Source organism: Muscardinus avellanarius (genome assembly GCF_963383645.1).
Source record: "Muscardinus avellanarius genome assembly, chromosome: 14".
NCBI classification, from domain to species: Eukaryota; Metazoa; Chordata; class Mammalia; order Rodentia; family Gliridae; genus Muscardinus; species Muscardinus avellanarius.
Genome location: NC_137800.1, coordinates 77,940,910 through 77,958,306, shown reverse-complemented (window position 1 = coordinate 77,958,306; position 17,397 = coordinate 77,940,910). Strand labels below are relative to the sequence as shown.

At 45.9% G+C, this 17,397-nt stretch overlaps 1 protein-coding gene across 1 annotated transcript in view; it reads right to left on the bottom strand.

Annotated features, from left to right (window-relative positions):
- The window catches only part of CDKAL1 (CDKAL1 threonylcarbamoyladenosine tRNA methylthiotransferase), a gene marked incomplete at both ends in the record, with an annotated part of 604,736 nt that overhangs the window by 9,424 nt on the left and 577,915 nt on the right, over positions 1-17,397 (bottom strand). The window contains 2 exons of the mRNA XM_080710287.1: positions 13,048-13,212; positions 16,685-16,768. Of these exons, the coding sequence (XP_080566413.1) occupies positions 13,048-13,212; positions 16,685-16,768 (249 nt within the window). The remainder of the gene's footprint in view (positions 1-13,047; positions 13,213-16,684; positions 16,769-17,397) is intronic.

Genomic DNA, 17,397 nt, shown 5'->3' with positions numbered 1-17,397 from the left:
GGGAGTGACTGAGGATGAACCCTGGAAATCAGCAAGGAAGTAAAGGGAACCCCAAACATCATGGAGAGTCAGAAAAGCAACCTAGAAAAAAGAAGAGAAGCAAAACGCAGCTCACCCGGCTCCCTGGCCAGGGCGGAGGGGCGGGGTGGCACGCTGCCTAGAGACGGCTTGAAGCAGCTCCACCAGGGCCGCAGACTGGCCAGCCTGACAGCAGGACAAGGGCACTGTCCTCGCAGGCTTTGCATTCTGTTTAGGAAGCTGGGTGTTCTGAGAGCCACAGCTCTACTCCAAAGAAGGAACACCTCACCATGAGCCTTCCCAGAAACTAGGATGCCACAACAGCCATCGCTAGGTGCCATCCTGCTTTAGGTCCCGACACCGCCTGAACCCCTGGGCTGCTGTGGACCTTGCAAGATGGAGGATGGGCCCTCCGCATCCTGCATCTTCAGGACCACTGGCTGCCAAAGCCACAAGCCCAGGTCTCAACTGCACAAACTAGGGACCAGCGTCCTTGGGATTATGGCTACTGGTGTAAAAATCCCTGGCATTGCCCGTGCCTGTCCCATGGGTTCAGGGGAAAGTTCTACCCATAGCCTGCAAAACCTGGAACACGGCTACCAACGCACTAAATTTGGAACCACCGGTCCTTGAGGGACCAGGTGAGGAAAGGTCTCCTCCCCAGCCCATAATTTTGGGACTGTAGCTGCTGCAGCAAAAAGCTCTGGCACCACCCATGCCCGGCATCAGAAGCTAAAGAAGGTACCATTTACTAGGTCCCGTAACTCCAGGAAAGCAGCAGGCAATGCTAGAATCCCCAGGGCCACCTGGGATTGCCCCCATGAAATCTAAGGCAAGTCCCCCTTTTGTTCCACAACCTCGAATATGCAGTTATTGGTGCCAAAGGCCCCAGAATTTCCTGTGCTCACCCCACAGGATCTAAGAAGGTCTATTCCATCTTGTGGCTCTGGAATTGCAGCTGCTGGTACCACTGGCCCTGGCATCTCCTACATCCATCCTAAAGTCCTAGGGAAGGGACACCTTCATGTCCTGTGGTTCTGGGATGTGGCTGCTGATGTCACGACCTGTGGCATCACCTGGGCTTGCCCTGTGGGATCTGCACAGTCTTTCCCATATCCTGCTTCACTGACGCTAAGACAGCTGCTGTCATAAGTCCAAGCGACATCAGTGCTTGACTCTGTGGGGTCCGAGGACGTCTACCTTTGCAAGTCTACACACACTACAAAATCATAGAGCAGCCATTGCAGTCTAGACTATTGAGGCACTCGGAGACTGGCTGCCACCAATGTTAGCTGAAGAATTGAAGAATTAAGGCTACACATTTTAGTTCACCTGCTACCCAAGCCAAAGTACCTACCCAAGTGACACCTTACATCTCATCCAAATGAGAAAACCTCTTTCTACACAATCTACTCCATAAAATTGGAAGCATCTGGTGTTCTACCAGACGTGCAGACATCATAGGGGACACACACACACACACACACACATACACACACACACACACACACACACACACAGCTGGAAGGAGACATGACATCCAAAAGAACACAATAAGTTTCCAGGAGATAGGTCCCAATTTGAAAACAACCCATGAAATTCCTGACAAAGAATTCAAAATGAGGATCCTCAGGCAACTCAGGAAGAAGCAAGAGAATACAGACAGTTGACGCGAGGAAATGAGACGAATTGATTCAAGGTATGGATGAGAAAGCTATGAAAGCAACAAATCCTAAGAAAGAAGCAATGTTAAAGTTAAAAACTTCAAACAACTAAATACAAATCACAACTGGGAGCATCCACAACGAATTAGAAGAAACCACAGAAATGTTTTTTGTGGTACTGGGGATTAAACCCGGGGGCATTTTTCCTCCCAGCTACATCCCCAGACATTTTATTCTTTATACTGAAACATGGTCTAAGTTGCAGAGGGACTCACTAAGTAGCTGAGGTTGGCCGTGACCTGTGACCCTCTTGTATCAGTCTGCCAAGTACTGGGATTACAAGTTATGGGCCACCATACCCAACTAAGATAGGTCTTTAGAGTTAACTGGGTAAGGCAAAACAAACAATCAGAAAAAAGAAAAAAGAGAACGAAGAAAGCCTAGAAGACACATGGGACACTATTAAGTAGGCAAATATTCATGTTATTAGAATTCCAGGAGAAGTAAAGGGGAAGGCACTGAAAACCCATTTCACAAAATAACAGCTGAAAATTTCCCGAATCTTCAAAGATATATGCACATCCAGATATCAGAACCTCAGCCGGGCGTGGTGGCGCATGCTTGAAAATACCAGCATTCGGGAGGCTGAGACAGGAGGACCGCGGTTCGCGGACAGCCTCAGCTACTTAGGCCCTCTGCAACTCAGTGAGATCTTGTTTCAAAATAAATAATGAAAAATAGGGCGGGGGGTGTAGCTCGGAGGTCGAATGCCCCTGGGTTCCATCCCTACACCCCCCACCCCGCAAAAAGATCTCTACCAAGGCATATTATAGTCAAAAGTATGTGACAAAGATAGAATTCTAAAAAGAGCAAGATAAAAGTATAAGTCACTTATACCCTTCTCTATGCCCATAAGACTTACAGCAGATTTCTTAGCAAAAAACTTACAAGCCAGAAGAAAAAGAAGGGGATGATATATTCAAAGCCTGAAAGAACACACACACACACACACACACACACACACACACACACACACACAGCCACGCACCCAAGAATATTACATTCAGCAGAACTATCCTCTAGAAATGAAGGAGAAATAATGTCATTCCCAGAAGAGCAGAATGTGTGGTGATTCATCACCATCGGGGCAGCCCTGCAAGAAACACTTATGGGAGAACCACAGTGGAAAGGAAAGGATGAGAACCCAGCCATGATAGCCCCAAACGAACAGAACACCCTAGAAGCAGAGATACAGAAAGAGAGAGGAGAAGCAAACCTCAGCCTGGGAGAAAACGTCCACATCACAAAGATAAAAACAGTCAGAGAGGTGGAAAGAGAAAAGAACGCACACAACAAGCACACAAGGTGTCTTATCCAACCACCTGCGATAAAAATGAAAACGCACAAGGACAATAATGTCAAATATACGAAGACGTGAAAATTGAATAGCGTGTTCCTGAATGACCGATCGAAATCGAGTAAGTTAAAAGGCAAAGCAAACCGTTTCGCGAAGCAGAAGCAAACGGAGGCATGACTGACCAAAAATCTGCGGGGTGCAGCAAAGGCGGTTCTGGACGGGAAGCACAGTACGCGGCGCGTACACAAGGAACACGGAGAGTTATGGTGAGAAGCCAGCCCCGCTTGAAAGTACTTCCCCTCAGAGTTCCCACGAAAAGAATCTAACTGTACAAGATTGTTATCAGTTTATGAAGGAGCTTTTGCAATCTGCTTATCAAGATGTCAAACGACTTCAAAGAGCGGGCGCAATGGTTTGACTGTGATTTGTTCGACGCTCAAAGAATCTATTAACGTCCCAGGTTGCAGCAATAGGAGATTTCAACATATCATGTGCTACCAACTTCCCTGCTTCTGACGGAGAACCCTGCATGTCACTAAAAGCCAAGTTCATTCAAAAACTATGTGCTGAGCACCAACCATGGGCGGACAGCAAGGCAGGGGCTGAAGCTGGCGGTGAGCTCACCGGGCCAGACAGCCGTGCACCAGGAGCTTCCTTCCCAGGGCAACTCGCTGTATTATTCTTGTGCTCAAAATCCTGCCACATGCAAGGTAGAAACTTCTAGTCTCCATCCATATCTTCTCTTCCTTGTTTATACAGAATGCATTTCCCAGACTCTTGAGCTGGGTGGGGCCAGGCGAAGAGTTCTGACCAGTGCTTGTGAAAAGAAACACCGCGTGCCACTGCCGTGCCCGGCGGCGGGAGGCTTGCTGTGCCAGGCTTCTCTCCTGGCTGTGCATCCAGTCCGGGTCTCTCGCTCGGTGACTGTGTGGAGCAGACCATCCCTAGCCCTGAATGGTCCTAGACACCCAGTGTGAGCAGGGAATAGACCTTTGTTGCGGTAAGACTCGCTTTCAAGGTCAATTAGTTACTGCTGCACAATCTAGCTAATCTTGGACAAAATGTGGCTTTGTCCAATAGACGTTAGGTATAAATCTTATTTGATTTTCAAAACCCAGAGATCCCAGTCTTTCTGCCGAACATGATTTCTCTCCGCCTTCCAACTGTCCACAATTGCTTAGAGAGGCCAAATAAAGTCAGAGAGAGTCCTGTGCATTCAGTTACATGAATTATGTTCATTTCGCAGTGAGGAGAACTCCCTTTCCCGCTTACCTGATTAAGTCCTTCTCACCTTCAAAGTCCATTCTGATCTCATCACATCCAGGAAACTCTCTGGAGTGGAAATTGTTTGAGTATCTTTTCCACATTGAAAGCTGCCCACACTGTAAATTCAACCTTCCTGACAGAGATTCCCAAAATCATTTCCCAGCCTCCCTTGTCCACAGGGCACAAATGTGAGACCCAGGTTCCAGACCATTTATAACACACAGGAGGTATCCATGGGGGAGTCTGGGGAAGCGGGCGGGTGCGGGCTTCTGTCCTCCTGGGGCAGAGGCAGCACCTCTCAGCAGCAGCTCCTGCGCGGTTCTGGGTTTTACTTCTGGAAAACATAGCAAACGTGCTGCTTCCCAGCTCTGCCAATGATTCTTTGTCCTACTTTGTACTCTGTATCCCTTTACAAACCATGACTGCCTGTTGTCTGCAAAAACAAACAAACAAACAAACAAACAACCTGTGTCCTGTCCATTCCTTGACACCTCTCCAAACACCGTCCAACTGCTTGTGATCTGATGACACTCAACTTAGCATTTGATGTTTTACTGGTTGCCACACCTGTACCTCCTGGGTTAGTTTATGTGGGCGAGTATCACAAAATTGCCATATGCTAGACAGCTTGTGAGCAACACAGATTCATTTCCCCCAGTTCTGGAGTCTGGGAATTCTAAGATCAGGAGGCGGGTGTCTGCTGCTTGCTGCGTCCTCACATGGGGGAAAGAGCAAGGAAGATCCAGGGGCCGGCTCTATAAAGGTCTACTCATCTCACACGTGGGGCTCTGCCCCCTACATCCTAATCGCCTCCGAAGCCCCACCTCCACACGCCATCCCATTAGCGACTGGGTTTCCACGTGTGGATTTGGGGGAGATGCACACATTCAGACCACAGCACATCTCTTTTTCTGACCAGACTTCGATATCTTTGAGAGCGGGGTCACATCTCAGATTCTACATTCGAAGCACTGCCTGATGCAGTGCTTGATCAACCTTAGGAATTCATAAAGTACTAAAATAATTTATCATCCCAACCATCCCATTTTGGAGAGTGAAAAAAAAAAGAAGGCACTATTATGAATGAAGCCGGGATAACAGATGCAAACCAGGAGTCTCTAACAGTATCTGACACTGGTAGCCATCAACTAAGTAAACAGGCAAAGACATTTAAAGGAGAAGTAGTCGACCTGAGGGTGCTGAGGGGCAGGTCTGGACGGCTGGTCCCAGTCACCACGGGAGACGCTATTCTCCTGGTGCCTCCTCCCCCAGCCTTTCAGGTCTTGCTGCTGCTATAACACAGCTTTGGCCCTAGCAAAGAAGCCCTTCTACTCAGTGCTCCCATGAGCAAGAAAACCTCTCACACTTAACAGACTTGGTAAAAACCCTTAATTTGTTGCACCACAGGGCAGCACATCCTGTGGTCAGCCAGTATATTTCCTTAAGAGGACATCTTTGCTCTAGTCTTATCCCATCAGTCACAACAGAAAAGTGGTACTGCCAGAAGAACAGCCTGCTCAAATTCCCTCAAAAGCCAAGATCACTGTGATAGCTTGGGTCTGTTATGTCCTCAAAGGCTCATGTGTTAAAGGCTTGGCCCCCAGTGCTGTGGTGTTCAGAGGTGGGGCCCTGGGGCAGTGGTTGGATCACGAGGGCTCTAACCTCATTGAGCTCACAGCCGAATGGGAGCCGAGAACCCAGCTGAAGGAAGCAGGTGACTGAGGCCATGGGTATATTTTGTCCCAGGACCCTTCTCCTTCCTCTGCTTTCCAGGTGCCATGAGGTAAGAAGCCTCCTCCACCACATGCCCCCACGGTCACGGTCCTGCCTCAGGCCCAAAGCACTGGAGCTGGCTGGCTGCGGACTGAAATCTCCTTGTTGGTGAGCCAATTTCCTTCATTCCTCAAGTTGCTCCTCTCGGGTATTTTGTCATAGTAACAGAAACTTGACTAATACAAACACTTTCATTATTTCTATCTCCAGTTTTGAGTCCACTGCCCACATGCGATGGTAAATAAAGTGGAAACACATAAGAAGCCAGGTGTGTCCTTCGTGTGGCATTTGTGAGTAGACCACACCCTTGGGCCTGCTTCTTCGCTCTTGCGCTTAGTCTTCCTTGCTCTGGGGATCTGTAGATGCCTTTGTTTCCATTCGCTGTTTCTTCTGTTTCTTCCTTATCCAATGGCGCCTTTTGTGAGCATCAGAGCAATGCAGAGAATACTGTTTTCACTGTGTTCATCTGTCCCGGCCCCGGCTAGAGTAACGAATTGAGGCCTTGCGAGCAGTCTCCGTACTGAGCACATAGTAGAGACTCACTAAATGGTAGCTATTATTATCAAGGCACAATTAGTTCTTTGATGCATGCAATTCCCCTCACGACGCCCTAGCTACAACCCTCAGGAGGAGGAGAATTATCACCAGTGATTGCATAATCAGCGATGCAAAGGAAATCAAAGCTAATTGTTTAGAATCAGCTCACTCTGATGGTACTTTGGATGGAACTCGGATTGGTGCGTGGAAGGTACTGTGTTTATTAAAACACAGTCGACACTGACATACTCACAACCATTCGGTGACAATGTCAATAAAACAAAGTTCAGCGGCACAGAATGGGAGCTGCTTGTCTAGACCGCAGAACGCTAGTTCATCCTAACTGGTCAGCCAGAAAAGCTAGATGCAACGTGAGAGCAGGAAAAGCATAAAATATTAATGTATGACAGGCAATACCAAATTTAGTCTTATGTAAAGTTTAAAAAGAAAAAAAAAAACACCAGGAGGACCTGGAGAGACCTCTTGCAATTGGAGCCAATATCTTGGGGGTAGAAGGAAAATAGGAAGGAACACACCCTCATTTGCTTCTAACACGGTTAGCTGATCCGTTTGAAATTAGATCCACTTTCAACTGTTTTCATTTAATTATTAAGCCATTTCTTAACGTCCTGAATGTAGTTTTCCTGTGCTTTTGAATCTGGCCCTGAACTAATAGACCCTTTCACTCCAGTGCTTTTGGAAACGAACGTGAGCTGAAGAGGAAAGCATTTTTAACGGTGTTTTTCTAAGGGTCAAAGCTCTGAAAATACAGCGTCGTCTGTACATAAAACCCAGTCCACCTGAATGTCCTGCTGGCCCTTTGGTAATGAGGCAGATCACGCCACCCTCGGAAACTTCTGCTTCCTGTCCAGGCGCAGCCGGACGCGCTGGGCTGAGCTATCTAACTGCCCAAGTGAATCCTTCGTTAGCATCAACGTCCAGCAGATGAGAAACAGGTGCAGCCGGGCACCCTGGGGCGGCCGCCCCTGAACGCGTGAGAAACGGCAAGGAAGGGCCGGGTCTCCATTCTAGAACATTCTCCCTTAAGAGCAACACGAGAAATGAACGAGAGGAAGAAACACCTGTCGGCAAGAACAGCTAATGCTCTAGGCTTGTAAATGAATCTCTCTGATAATTTTTCATTCTTATTATGTAGAGGAACCCTGCCGGCTGATCTGGTTTCGTCTGCCGTTTTGCAAGAAATCAATGGCTGATAAATACATTTGAGACAACATAACAATGTGCTCTTTTGTAGGTAATAGCCACCGACATTTAGTAACTAAGTCGTTTTTATGTACATCCTATAAAACATATACTATTAACCTTATTTACAGAGGAGAAAACTGAGGTGGAATGATTATCTCCAAGATTGCATTTTTTTAAATAGGTGGTGGAACAAGGATTTAAACTGGTTATGAGAATTCATAATCCACAGTGGGGTGTGTGTGTGTGTGGGGGCTCCACTATTGAGCTCCATCCCCAGCTGTTTTAATTTTGAAACATGGTCTCTAGTCGCTGAGGCTGGCCTCAAATCTTCTATCCTCCTATCTCAGCCTCCCAAGTACTGGGATTACAGGCATGTGCCACCCCAGAGGACTCAGAAGCCATGTTTGTAGTTGTTATACTGTATACTGAAAACCAGAGGATTCACAGTGCTTAAAATTTTTTTAAATAAGAAGGAAACTCTCTAAAGCACATGATGTACTTATTCTTATCATAGTCACCCACTAAGTCAAGCATGCAAGGGAGGGATGGGGAAGGAGTGGGGTGGGGACTGGGTCGGGGGTAACTGGGTGATGTGTGCATGTGTGTCTACACAAGTTTTTTTTTTACCACATTATGATGTATGAATATAATGTACCAATAAAAAATTTTTAAAAATCAAAATAAAAGCCAGGAAATTGCTGCTTTTTAGGGTTATGCTTATTGAGTCCTTTCCTTTACGTACCATTCACTGGGCTCTGTCCACATGATCTGACCTACTCCTCTGTGAATCAGCTGCCAACTCCACTTTATAAAGAAAGACTATGTTTCAAGGAAGTTAAGCTGTTTATTATCATAGGGACTGTCACCGTCATCTGAACTACGTCCCCAGACCTTTGTATTTTATATTTTGAGACAGGACTCACTAAATTGACCAGGCTGGCCTTGAACTTGTGATCCTCCTGCCTCAGCCTCCTAAACCGCTGGGATTTTCATAGCAAAGACTCCAGCTCCTCCAGCTCCTCCACAAAACCACGCCATCTCTTTCTTTAAAGAGGTTTTCTGCTAATGACTCAAAACGAGAAAACTTTTGCAATAAAGTGACTATACATTTAAAATTAGAGAAGAAAACGGTCTTCTTTTCTCTTTTCTCCCGGGCACAGATCAGCTCTGACTTCTTAAGTGTTGATCTGAGAAATGCTAAGATTCGCCGGGCGTGGTGCGCACGCTTGTAATCCCCGCGCTTGGGAGGCGGAGACAGGAGGATGGCGCAGGTTCGAAGCCAGCTTCACTGGCTTAGGAGACCCTGTTTCCAAAAAATAAAAAAAAAAAGGTCTGGGAGTGTAGCCCTGAGGTAGAAGGGCTTCCAGGAACCCCAGCACCACCACCAAAAAAAAAAAAAAAAAAAAAAAAAAAAAGAAATGCTAAGATTCAAGTGACTTCTTGTAAGCTGGGCCAGACCAGGCAGTAGCAAAAACCACTTAGCTTTTAATGAGACACACGGCAGCAGTGTTTGAATACTCGGATCTTCCTAAGGCAGGCATACCCCTCGCACACCCATTTTTAGCTGAAGACACACAGGATATGATTAATCCATATTCATGTTCTCCCCCCCCCCCACCCACTATAAGCTTTTTCTGGAATGTCACTAGGAGCTACCATCCAGAAGTTATCAAACAAGACTCCTGCAACTGCAGACTGCAGGGCAGCAGCAGAGCCCTGGGTTTAAAATCACACGCTTGACCCACGCCCATCAGGGGAGTGACTATCAAAAACACAGAATGTAAGAGTTGGCAAAGGCACAGAGACGGGAGCCCTTGAGCACTGATGCTGAGCACGCAAAATGGCCCAGTTGCTACAGAGCACAGAGCAGCAATTCCTTAAAGAACTAAAAACAGTCGCCAGACGATTCAGCAGTCCAATTTGGGAGTAAATATCCAAAAGAACAGAAAGCAGGGAATTGTAGAGAGATCTGCACGCCCGTGTTCGTGGCAAACGTTATTTACAATAGATAAAAGGCAGAAGCCACCCAAATGCCTGCTGATGGGGTGAATTGATACACGAAATTTAGAATATACATCCAATAAAATATTACTCGGCTGCCAAGGCGAGGGAGATTCTGCCATATGCTACAAATACATGGAACTGAATGGCCGTGGCTCAAATAATTAGCAACCAAAAGAAAATGCTAGCTGAGAGAGTCTTCAGAGGCTGATTTTTTTTTTTTTTTTTTTTTTTTTTTTGGTGGTACTGAGGTTCCTGGAAGCCCTTCTACCTCCAGGCTACACTCCCACGGGCTACACTCCCAGACCTATTTTTTAACTTTATGTGGAAACAGGGTCTCTTAAGCCAGTGAGGCTGGCTCCGAACCAGTGTGATCCTCCTGCCTCTGCCTCCCAAGCGCGGGGATTACAAGCGTGCGCCGCCACGCCCGGCCTGAGAGGCTGATCTTTTTAGAAGCAACTGGATTTGGAAAGAAGGGAAAAGAACCTCTATGGACTTTGTGCCAGAAATAACATCAAGTGGTTCACAGGTACTATTGAATATATTCCTTTAACCAGCCTCTAGAGATAAACATGACTGTTCCCACTTGACAGAAAAAACTGAAGCTACCAGAAACCACGTGCCCACAGCAAACTGGTGAGCCCAGAGGCAAAGCCAGGCCACACCTGTCCACCCAGAGTCAGGCTGGCCTTTCCACTCAAGAGCTCCTGCGCCTCTATCCACTGTGCAAGGGCTCGCAAGGCCTGAGATGTGATTACCGCCTCTACCATCTACTTGAAAATCCTATGGAAATAGCAGCTCTCCTTGCCCCAGCTATGTTGTTTTGGTTCACTTGTAAGCAAAACCCAAGAGAAAATACTAGAATACATTCACTAACAGGGTCTTTGAGCCTTGCAAGTTCTGCATATCTTTAAAAGCTGACAAATAATAAGAAAGAGTAAATACAATGTTCACCAATCTAGAGGAAGTCACAAATGGTGAAAAGATAAAAGACTCGGCTAATACTTCCCCTAATACACAAATCAATGTTCTTTTTTTTCTTTTTTTCTTTTTTTCTTTTTTTTTTTTTTTGTGTGTGTGGTACTGGGGGTGGAACCCAGAGGCTTTCTACCTCCAGGCTATACTCCCAGACCTTTTATATATTTTATTTGGAAACAGGGTCTCACTAAGTTGCTGAGAGCCTCACTAAGTAGCTGAGGCTGGCTTCGAACCTGTGCGATCCTCCTGTCTCAGCCTCCCAAGCACGGGGATCACAAGCGTGCGCTACCACGCCCGGCTGAAATCAATGTTCTTGACCCTTCGGCTTCATGTAAGACACAGCAGTCTACTTTTAGGCCCAGGGGCCAGCAATCTCCTGACTTTTTCCCTTGTCTTATCCTAAGGCCCTTGGGCCATCCTGAGCAGAAAAGGGCTGGTGAGGACCCTGTGTTCTAGACTGGAAGAAGTGGGGGAGAGTAGAAAAGTATGCCCCACAGCCCTAGAGATTTTAAATGACGTGGACCTTTTCAAAAGTAGTATCATGCTTCAGAATTATTAGAAGGATGTGACTTGTCCTTATTTATGTGTTATTAATGATGAAGTATTAGATCACTGTTCTTTATAATAGGCACATAGGACAGAATTAAACCAGGCAGCGTCTTTGAAATAAAAATTTAGCATTTGTTGTGACCTTTGTAGCAGCACGCTACGTAGGAAAATAAGAGATTAAACAAACATAACCAACTTCCTTAAAAAACTTCAAAAGTATTAACCAACATATTAAAGCCAATATAAATTGGAAAAGCAATATAAAATACTAGCTATGTATACACACACACACACACACATATATATATACATATGTACACATATTAAGTATGTATAGTGCGTGTGTGTGTGAGTGTGTGTGCGTGTGCGTGTGCACATTGTACTAGAGAATGAAATGAGCCCAGGGCATCCTACTTCCAAATGACACCTCTAGCCCTTTTTTAATTTTGTTTTTGAAACAGGGTCTTGCTAGGTTACTGAGAGTCACTAAATAGCTGAAGCTGTCCTTGAGTCTGCGATCCCCCTGTCCTAGGATCACATGGTGCACCACCACGTCTGGCTGACAATATAATTTAAACGCTAGATCACTGTTCCTTTTAAGACATTCATATTGACCCCCAAATAAGATTAAAAAAAAATAAAACAATAGCAAGCATTCACGGCTATGTTTATCAGTTGGTAGCAGCGTAACATCTTTGTCAGGGTTTTGACTAGAGCTAGTCTCCGGGTCAGATGGCTGGGCAAGCAACTCCTTCACACACCCCGTGAGGCTCACCCATGCCGCTCCTGCTGGATCCGAGAGCCCAGCGTCACATCAGCCTGAACACGTAACAGTACACTCTTCGCCACTATTTCCAAAGGACAGCCATAGTTCCTTTGTGTTGATTAACACGCCCTTGCAATTCATTTGCCGGACATACACAGATTAAAACCATTTTGGAATTTCGAGGCCAGATAAATATCAGTAATCTTTCTCTCCGTATGTGAAGTCATTGCTATCTACTGTTTTTGGAGCGCTTAACAATCGTGTTGGAGAAAGGACATCAAATGATGCTTAGAAATGTGATACACATTTTCATTTCACACCCCATCAGCTTTTACAACTGGAGCTCAATGAAATGTAAGAGAGAGCTTGGCAAACAGCCATACTCACCAAGGTATAGAAGAGGGGTCAGGTTACTTTTCATAGAAAGAAAAAAATGTTTAATTCTCACTCCACATGACTACAGTAGACATCCAGCTAACACCCCAGCAAAAGGCACAATAACCACACAGACGTATGCTTTAGAGCCTGCTCAACTCCAGGCTTCTGCTATACTGCAAACAGCTTTGCAGGGAAGGAAACACCCTTTCTTTCCTAATTCCCTTCAGCTCAGGATGTCCTGGTGCAGAAACAGACCTACGGGGTCTGACCATCTTCAGCGCTCTATGTTTTTCCTGCAAGTAATGTACTTTTTCCCCTCTGCTCCTAGCCTGGAAGTGAAACCAGCTCACTCCCTTTATAGGCAGGGATGCAAAACTATAGGCACCGGCAGAAATGCATCCTTCTGATTCAGATTTCAATGTGCAGGGGCCATTAAGGCCTCATACGTACGTAAAACGGGAAGTGTAAATGACGGCAGAGGCAGCTCTGGAATCGCTGTGCTTCCACGCTGCTGTCTCGCTAGCAGGGTGCAGAAGAAAGCATCTTTGGCTTACCTTTGTTAAACCTGAGACTTCTCCTTTTGCTAATGGTTTGCTGATGGATGGTGTGTATACTTTGGCGTCCGACACTGGCTGCCCTTTCATAAAATGTTTTCCTGATTCATTAATGTCCACTTCGACCATTTTCCCCATGAATGAAGGGTTTTTTGGCACTAAAACCTAAGGAAAAAAATAAATTTCAGAACATTCACTTTGTTTTTGAGTTTTGTTTTGTGGTACTAGAGGTTGAACCCAGGGGCATTCTACATCTGAGCCACACTATTTTTTATTCTCTATTTTGAAACAGGGTCTCACTAAGTTGTGGAGGGCCTCACTAAGTAGCTGAGGCTGTCCTCGAACCTGGATCCTCCAGCGTCAGCCTCCCGAGTACTGGGATTTCAAGCGTGTGCCACCATGCCCAGCTGTCTTTTTATTTTGAAATAGGGTCTCAGTAAGTTGTTGATTCTGCTCTCAAACATGCAATCCTCTTTTCTCAGCCACCAAAGTATTAGGCTTACAGGTATGCACCAGCAGGCCTGGCTGAAAGCTTAATTTTTTTTTTTAAATATAAACTTTACTTAAGAACAGTTTAGATTTATAGAATTATGACAATAGTAGACAGTTTTTGTATGCCCCACACTGATTTCTCCCTTTTATTAACTTCTTACATTAGTATGATTAACTTCTTACATTTGATACAGTGAATAAATCAAAACCTACACTTGGCTAGTAACTAACATCCACAATCTACTTGAAGTTCCTCAGGTGGCCCTTGAAGTCCCTTGATTCTCCACGATCCCATCCAAGGTGGGTGCTGTCTTCCAGAAGCGCCAGGATCTGGAAATCCTGAAGAATGGAAGACCTTTCTGGGAGGAGCTACCAGGCTACGGAGGGACTTTGGCCACTGCCAGACGCCTGCTCTCCTGAGGCATATGGAGGCACATGGACGGCAGACCAGAGAATTCCCCAGCGGCTGGCCAGCCCCTTTTGGACAGGCCTTTGATATTCTGCTCTTGGCTGCCCCATGCAATGAAGACAATCGAGACGATAACAATGAAAACCTCACACTTTCAATGCCTTCCAAGTCAGCTGTCAGACTGATGGCGTGAGCAGACACTTCAAGTGAAGCCCGCGCGTGTGTATATGCGCACACGTGAGTTTCAGGAGAAGGGGGCCACTTAAAAGCTGGTGTAGTGCTAAATGACCCCCTAGCTAACGGCCGCCATTCGTTTCTTTGGCTCTGTTAGAAAAAGCATGTGTTTGTTTGAGCTGGGAGCCTACTGCCATCGGGAACCAGCTACTCTGAAGGGGACTCTGGCTGGTTCACAGGAAACTGTCAGAGGGTGCCTTTCCACTGGAGATGACTGATAAAAGTACTTGTTTAACCTCAAGCAAATGTCTCCCCTCCTTTGGGACTAATAGGTAGTTTGTACGCATTCTGTCTCCCTCTCGCTTCTATTTTAGGACAGCAGGTACTTGCCAATCTTTTCAAGTTAATATCCAAAATAAATAGGCCGATCCTAATCCAGCGATACTTTGATATTTAGATACAATCTTCATCTCTGAAACTCATCTTATTTAGAAAAATATTTCCTATGACATCTTAGATAGGCTTAGTTGTAGAGGGAAAAAAATTCCAAATCCAATTTCCCTGAGAGGTGAAACTGGAGCCCGATCTGAGTGTTGTGTCCATGGAGTACACTGCTCCATCAAAGCACAGGAAAAAGGTCACCTCAGTGGCAAATTACTTATGGCAAGCAAACAAACTAAAAAATCTTTAGTATGAAAGTCCTTTTCAATCCATTTTTATAAAATAAGAAATCTTTAGAGCACCCTGCCTCTGGTGGATTTGGTACTATTCTGGGGGGAAAAAATAATCCCCCTTGTCGGCTATCTTGATCTCACTGAAGGGCTTGGTGCTTTTTTCTCCTCCAGTTTTAATAACTGGCTTTGTTTGTTTTTGATACTGAGGATGGAACCCGGGGGCATTCTGCCTCTGAGTTATACCCTTCGCCCTACTGTTTATTCTTTATTTTGAAACAAGGTCTCACTAAGTTGGGGAGGGCTTCATTAAGTAGCTGAGACTGGCTGCGGACCTGGATCCTCCTGTCTTAGCCTCCTGAGTCCTGGAATTACAAGTGTGCACCACCACACCCGGCTTTTATTTTTTTAATTCTGAAACAGGGTCTCACTAAGCTGCTGAGGCTGCCCTTCAAAACTGCGATTCTCCTGTCTCAGACTCTGCAGTACTGGGATTCCAGGCATGCAGTATCACACCTGCTCAGTTTGAATATTTGAAAAGAGCCCGAGTGTTTTAAGTTGGAGGATGTGGCCAATGAGGCATGCCATTGCCTTTAAAATGAAGGCGCTAATTCCCAGTGAGGGAAAGCCCAGATGGCAAGAGAGGGGGAAGAGGCAACCAAAATGCAGTGGAGGCCTCCCGGGGCTGAGCCTCAACAGGACACCGGCTCTCTGGAGTGTATTAATGAGACGGGAACTGGGAAGGCTCAGCTCCAGGGGAACCTTGAAAATCCCGGCTCTGCTGGGATGGGGCAGAGCACCGTGAGTTTGGCCTCTGTAAGTCTCTGCCTGCCTTTACAGCAGAACCCCTGCCCAGGTGGAGATTAGTCCCTGGGACACCCCAGTGCTGGAGGTTTCTAAGCTCAAGTCGTCCTGCTCTCAAATGCAGGCAACCAGCATCCTCTGCCTGTCCCTTCTGAAACATGCCCAGCCTGTCCTATGAGTCCCTGGTCTCCAGTTGCCGCCACGACACACAGAAAAGCATCATCACTTTTCATCTGATGAGAAAGGAACACGAACATAGGAAAACTTACTTGACTTTAAGAAAGTAAATACACTCTGGAATGATTCGGGCAATCCCTAAACTCTGAGGAAAGGCCCCGGCCCCAACAGGTGCACCCCTCCCCTCCTTGGTCTTGCCAGATTCAGTGCCCCTGAGGGCCACACACCATCTTCTTTGGCCACTTTCCTACCTGGAGAAGTGTGTGGCCGGGCACCCATGGAAGCCAGGCTGCCTGGGACGGGGAAACGGAGGCCAGGAACCCTGAAGGGTTGGCCTGCAAAGTTCTGACCCTCACTCAGCTCTTCACAATCTATCTAATTTGAGCTGAGTCCAAGAAACAAACTCCTTTTTCCTCTACCCTCAGAATTTTTATCAAGGTAGAAGTTAAAAAAAAAAAAAAAAACAAAAACCCCTAAACTAAAAAACTAAAACTAAACAAAACTGAAAAATCCACCCACTGACCAAACAAAGAAAGCATGCCAGGGATGCGATAGGGAGAGGAAATCCTTGCCCTTCCACGCTGATGTCGCCCAGGCAGACATCCTTCCTGCTGCTGAACAGCACCCGCCCCCACTCTGCCAGGCGGTGGCAATTTTGGCTGTGCTAGCCGCCTGGTTCCAATCCCCAAAGGCTTACGGCTGGCCCGCTGAAGATTAACGTGGACGGAAACACACTACATACATTTACTCATTTGGATGGACTATACTGTACAATAAGCCGGAGAGACAGGCCTTGCAACAGCCTTATGGTGACAAGATGCAACCGTCCCCCTTCTAAATATACCCTGCTTAAGCTTTCAGAAGCCTTTCTCACTTGGGGAAAACTGGAGAATCCTGGAGTACCACTTACCTGCTCATAGAATCGATTGTGTGCAACATAGAACTTGGAATCAAAAGACTCCTCTGTCACCAGCACTTGTTGTCTTTCACCGATCTGTGGGGAGAAGGGGAGAAAACAAAATTAAAAGTTAAAGACAGACACCTGAGAACCCAAAAATAAATGTCAGCCCAAATAGGTGTGGACCCAGTACTGTCCTCTGAATTTAGGCTGCAGGTGGGTAATAATTATGTAACAGCCAACACGGTGCAAATCCCTGCCTGAGATTTCTTGAAAAATATTAAATATGTGGTAACATGAAATTAGCATAGCATGAACTCTTATTTTCTTACTGAACTACGAAACAGAACTTGATTGTATTTCTTCCTTCTACATAAGCAAGATAATTAAAGCTTCTTAGACATACCCAAATCTTCTAAATATCATTTTGTTTCTTGAAACAAAGTGGCAAAACAAGCCAGGACAAGCTGCTGTGAATCCAAATGCGGGAAAATATTTTGGCAATATGAAAGCATAGTAACAAACATTAATCTGAGTTATGAAGAATGGAACACTAAAAAAAAAAAAAAAAAATGCCCCCGAAAACCAGTCATTAGGTCCTTGCATCTCAACACTTCACATGTTGCAGAAAATTGTGAAATTACCAAATTCGCACAACTATTTCCTTATTATGTACTTTTTCCCCCTTTGCCATTGGCAACTGTCTCTGTTGCAGTCATGCCCCC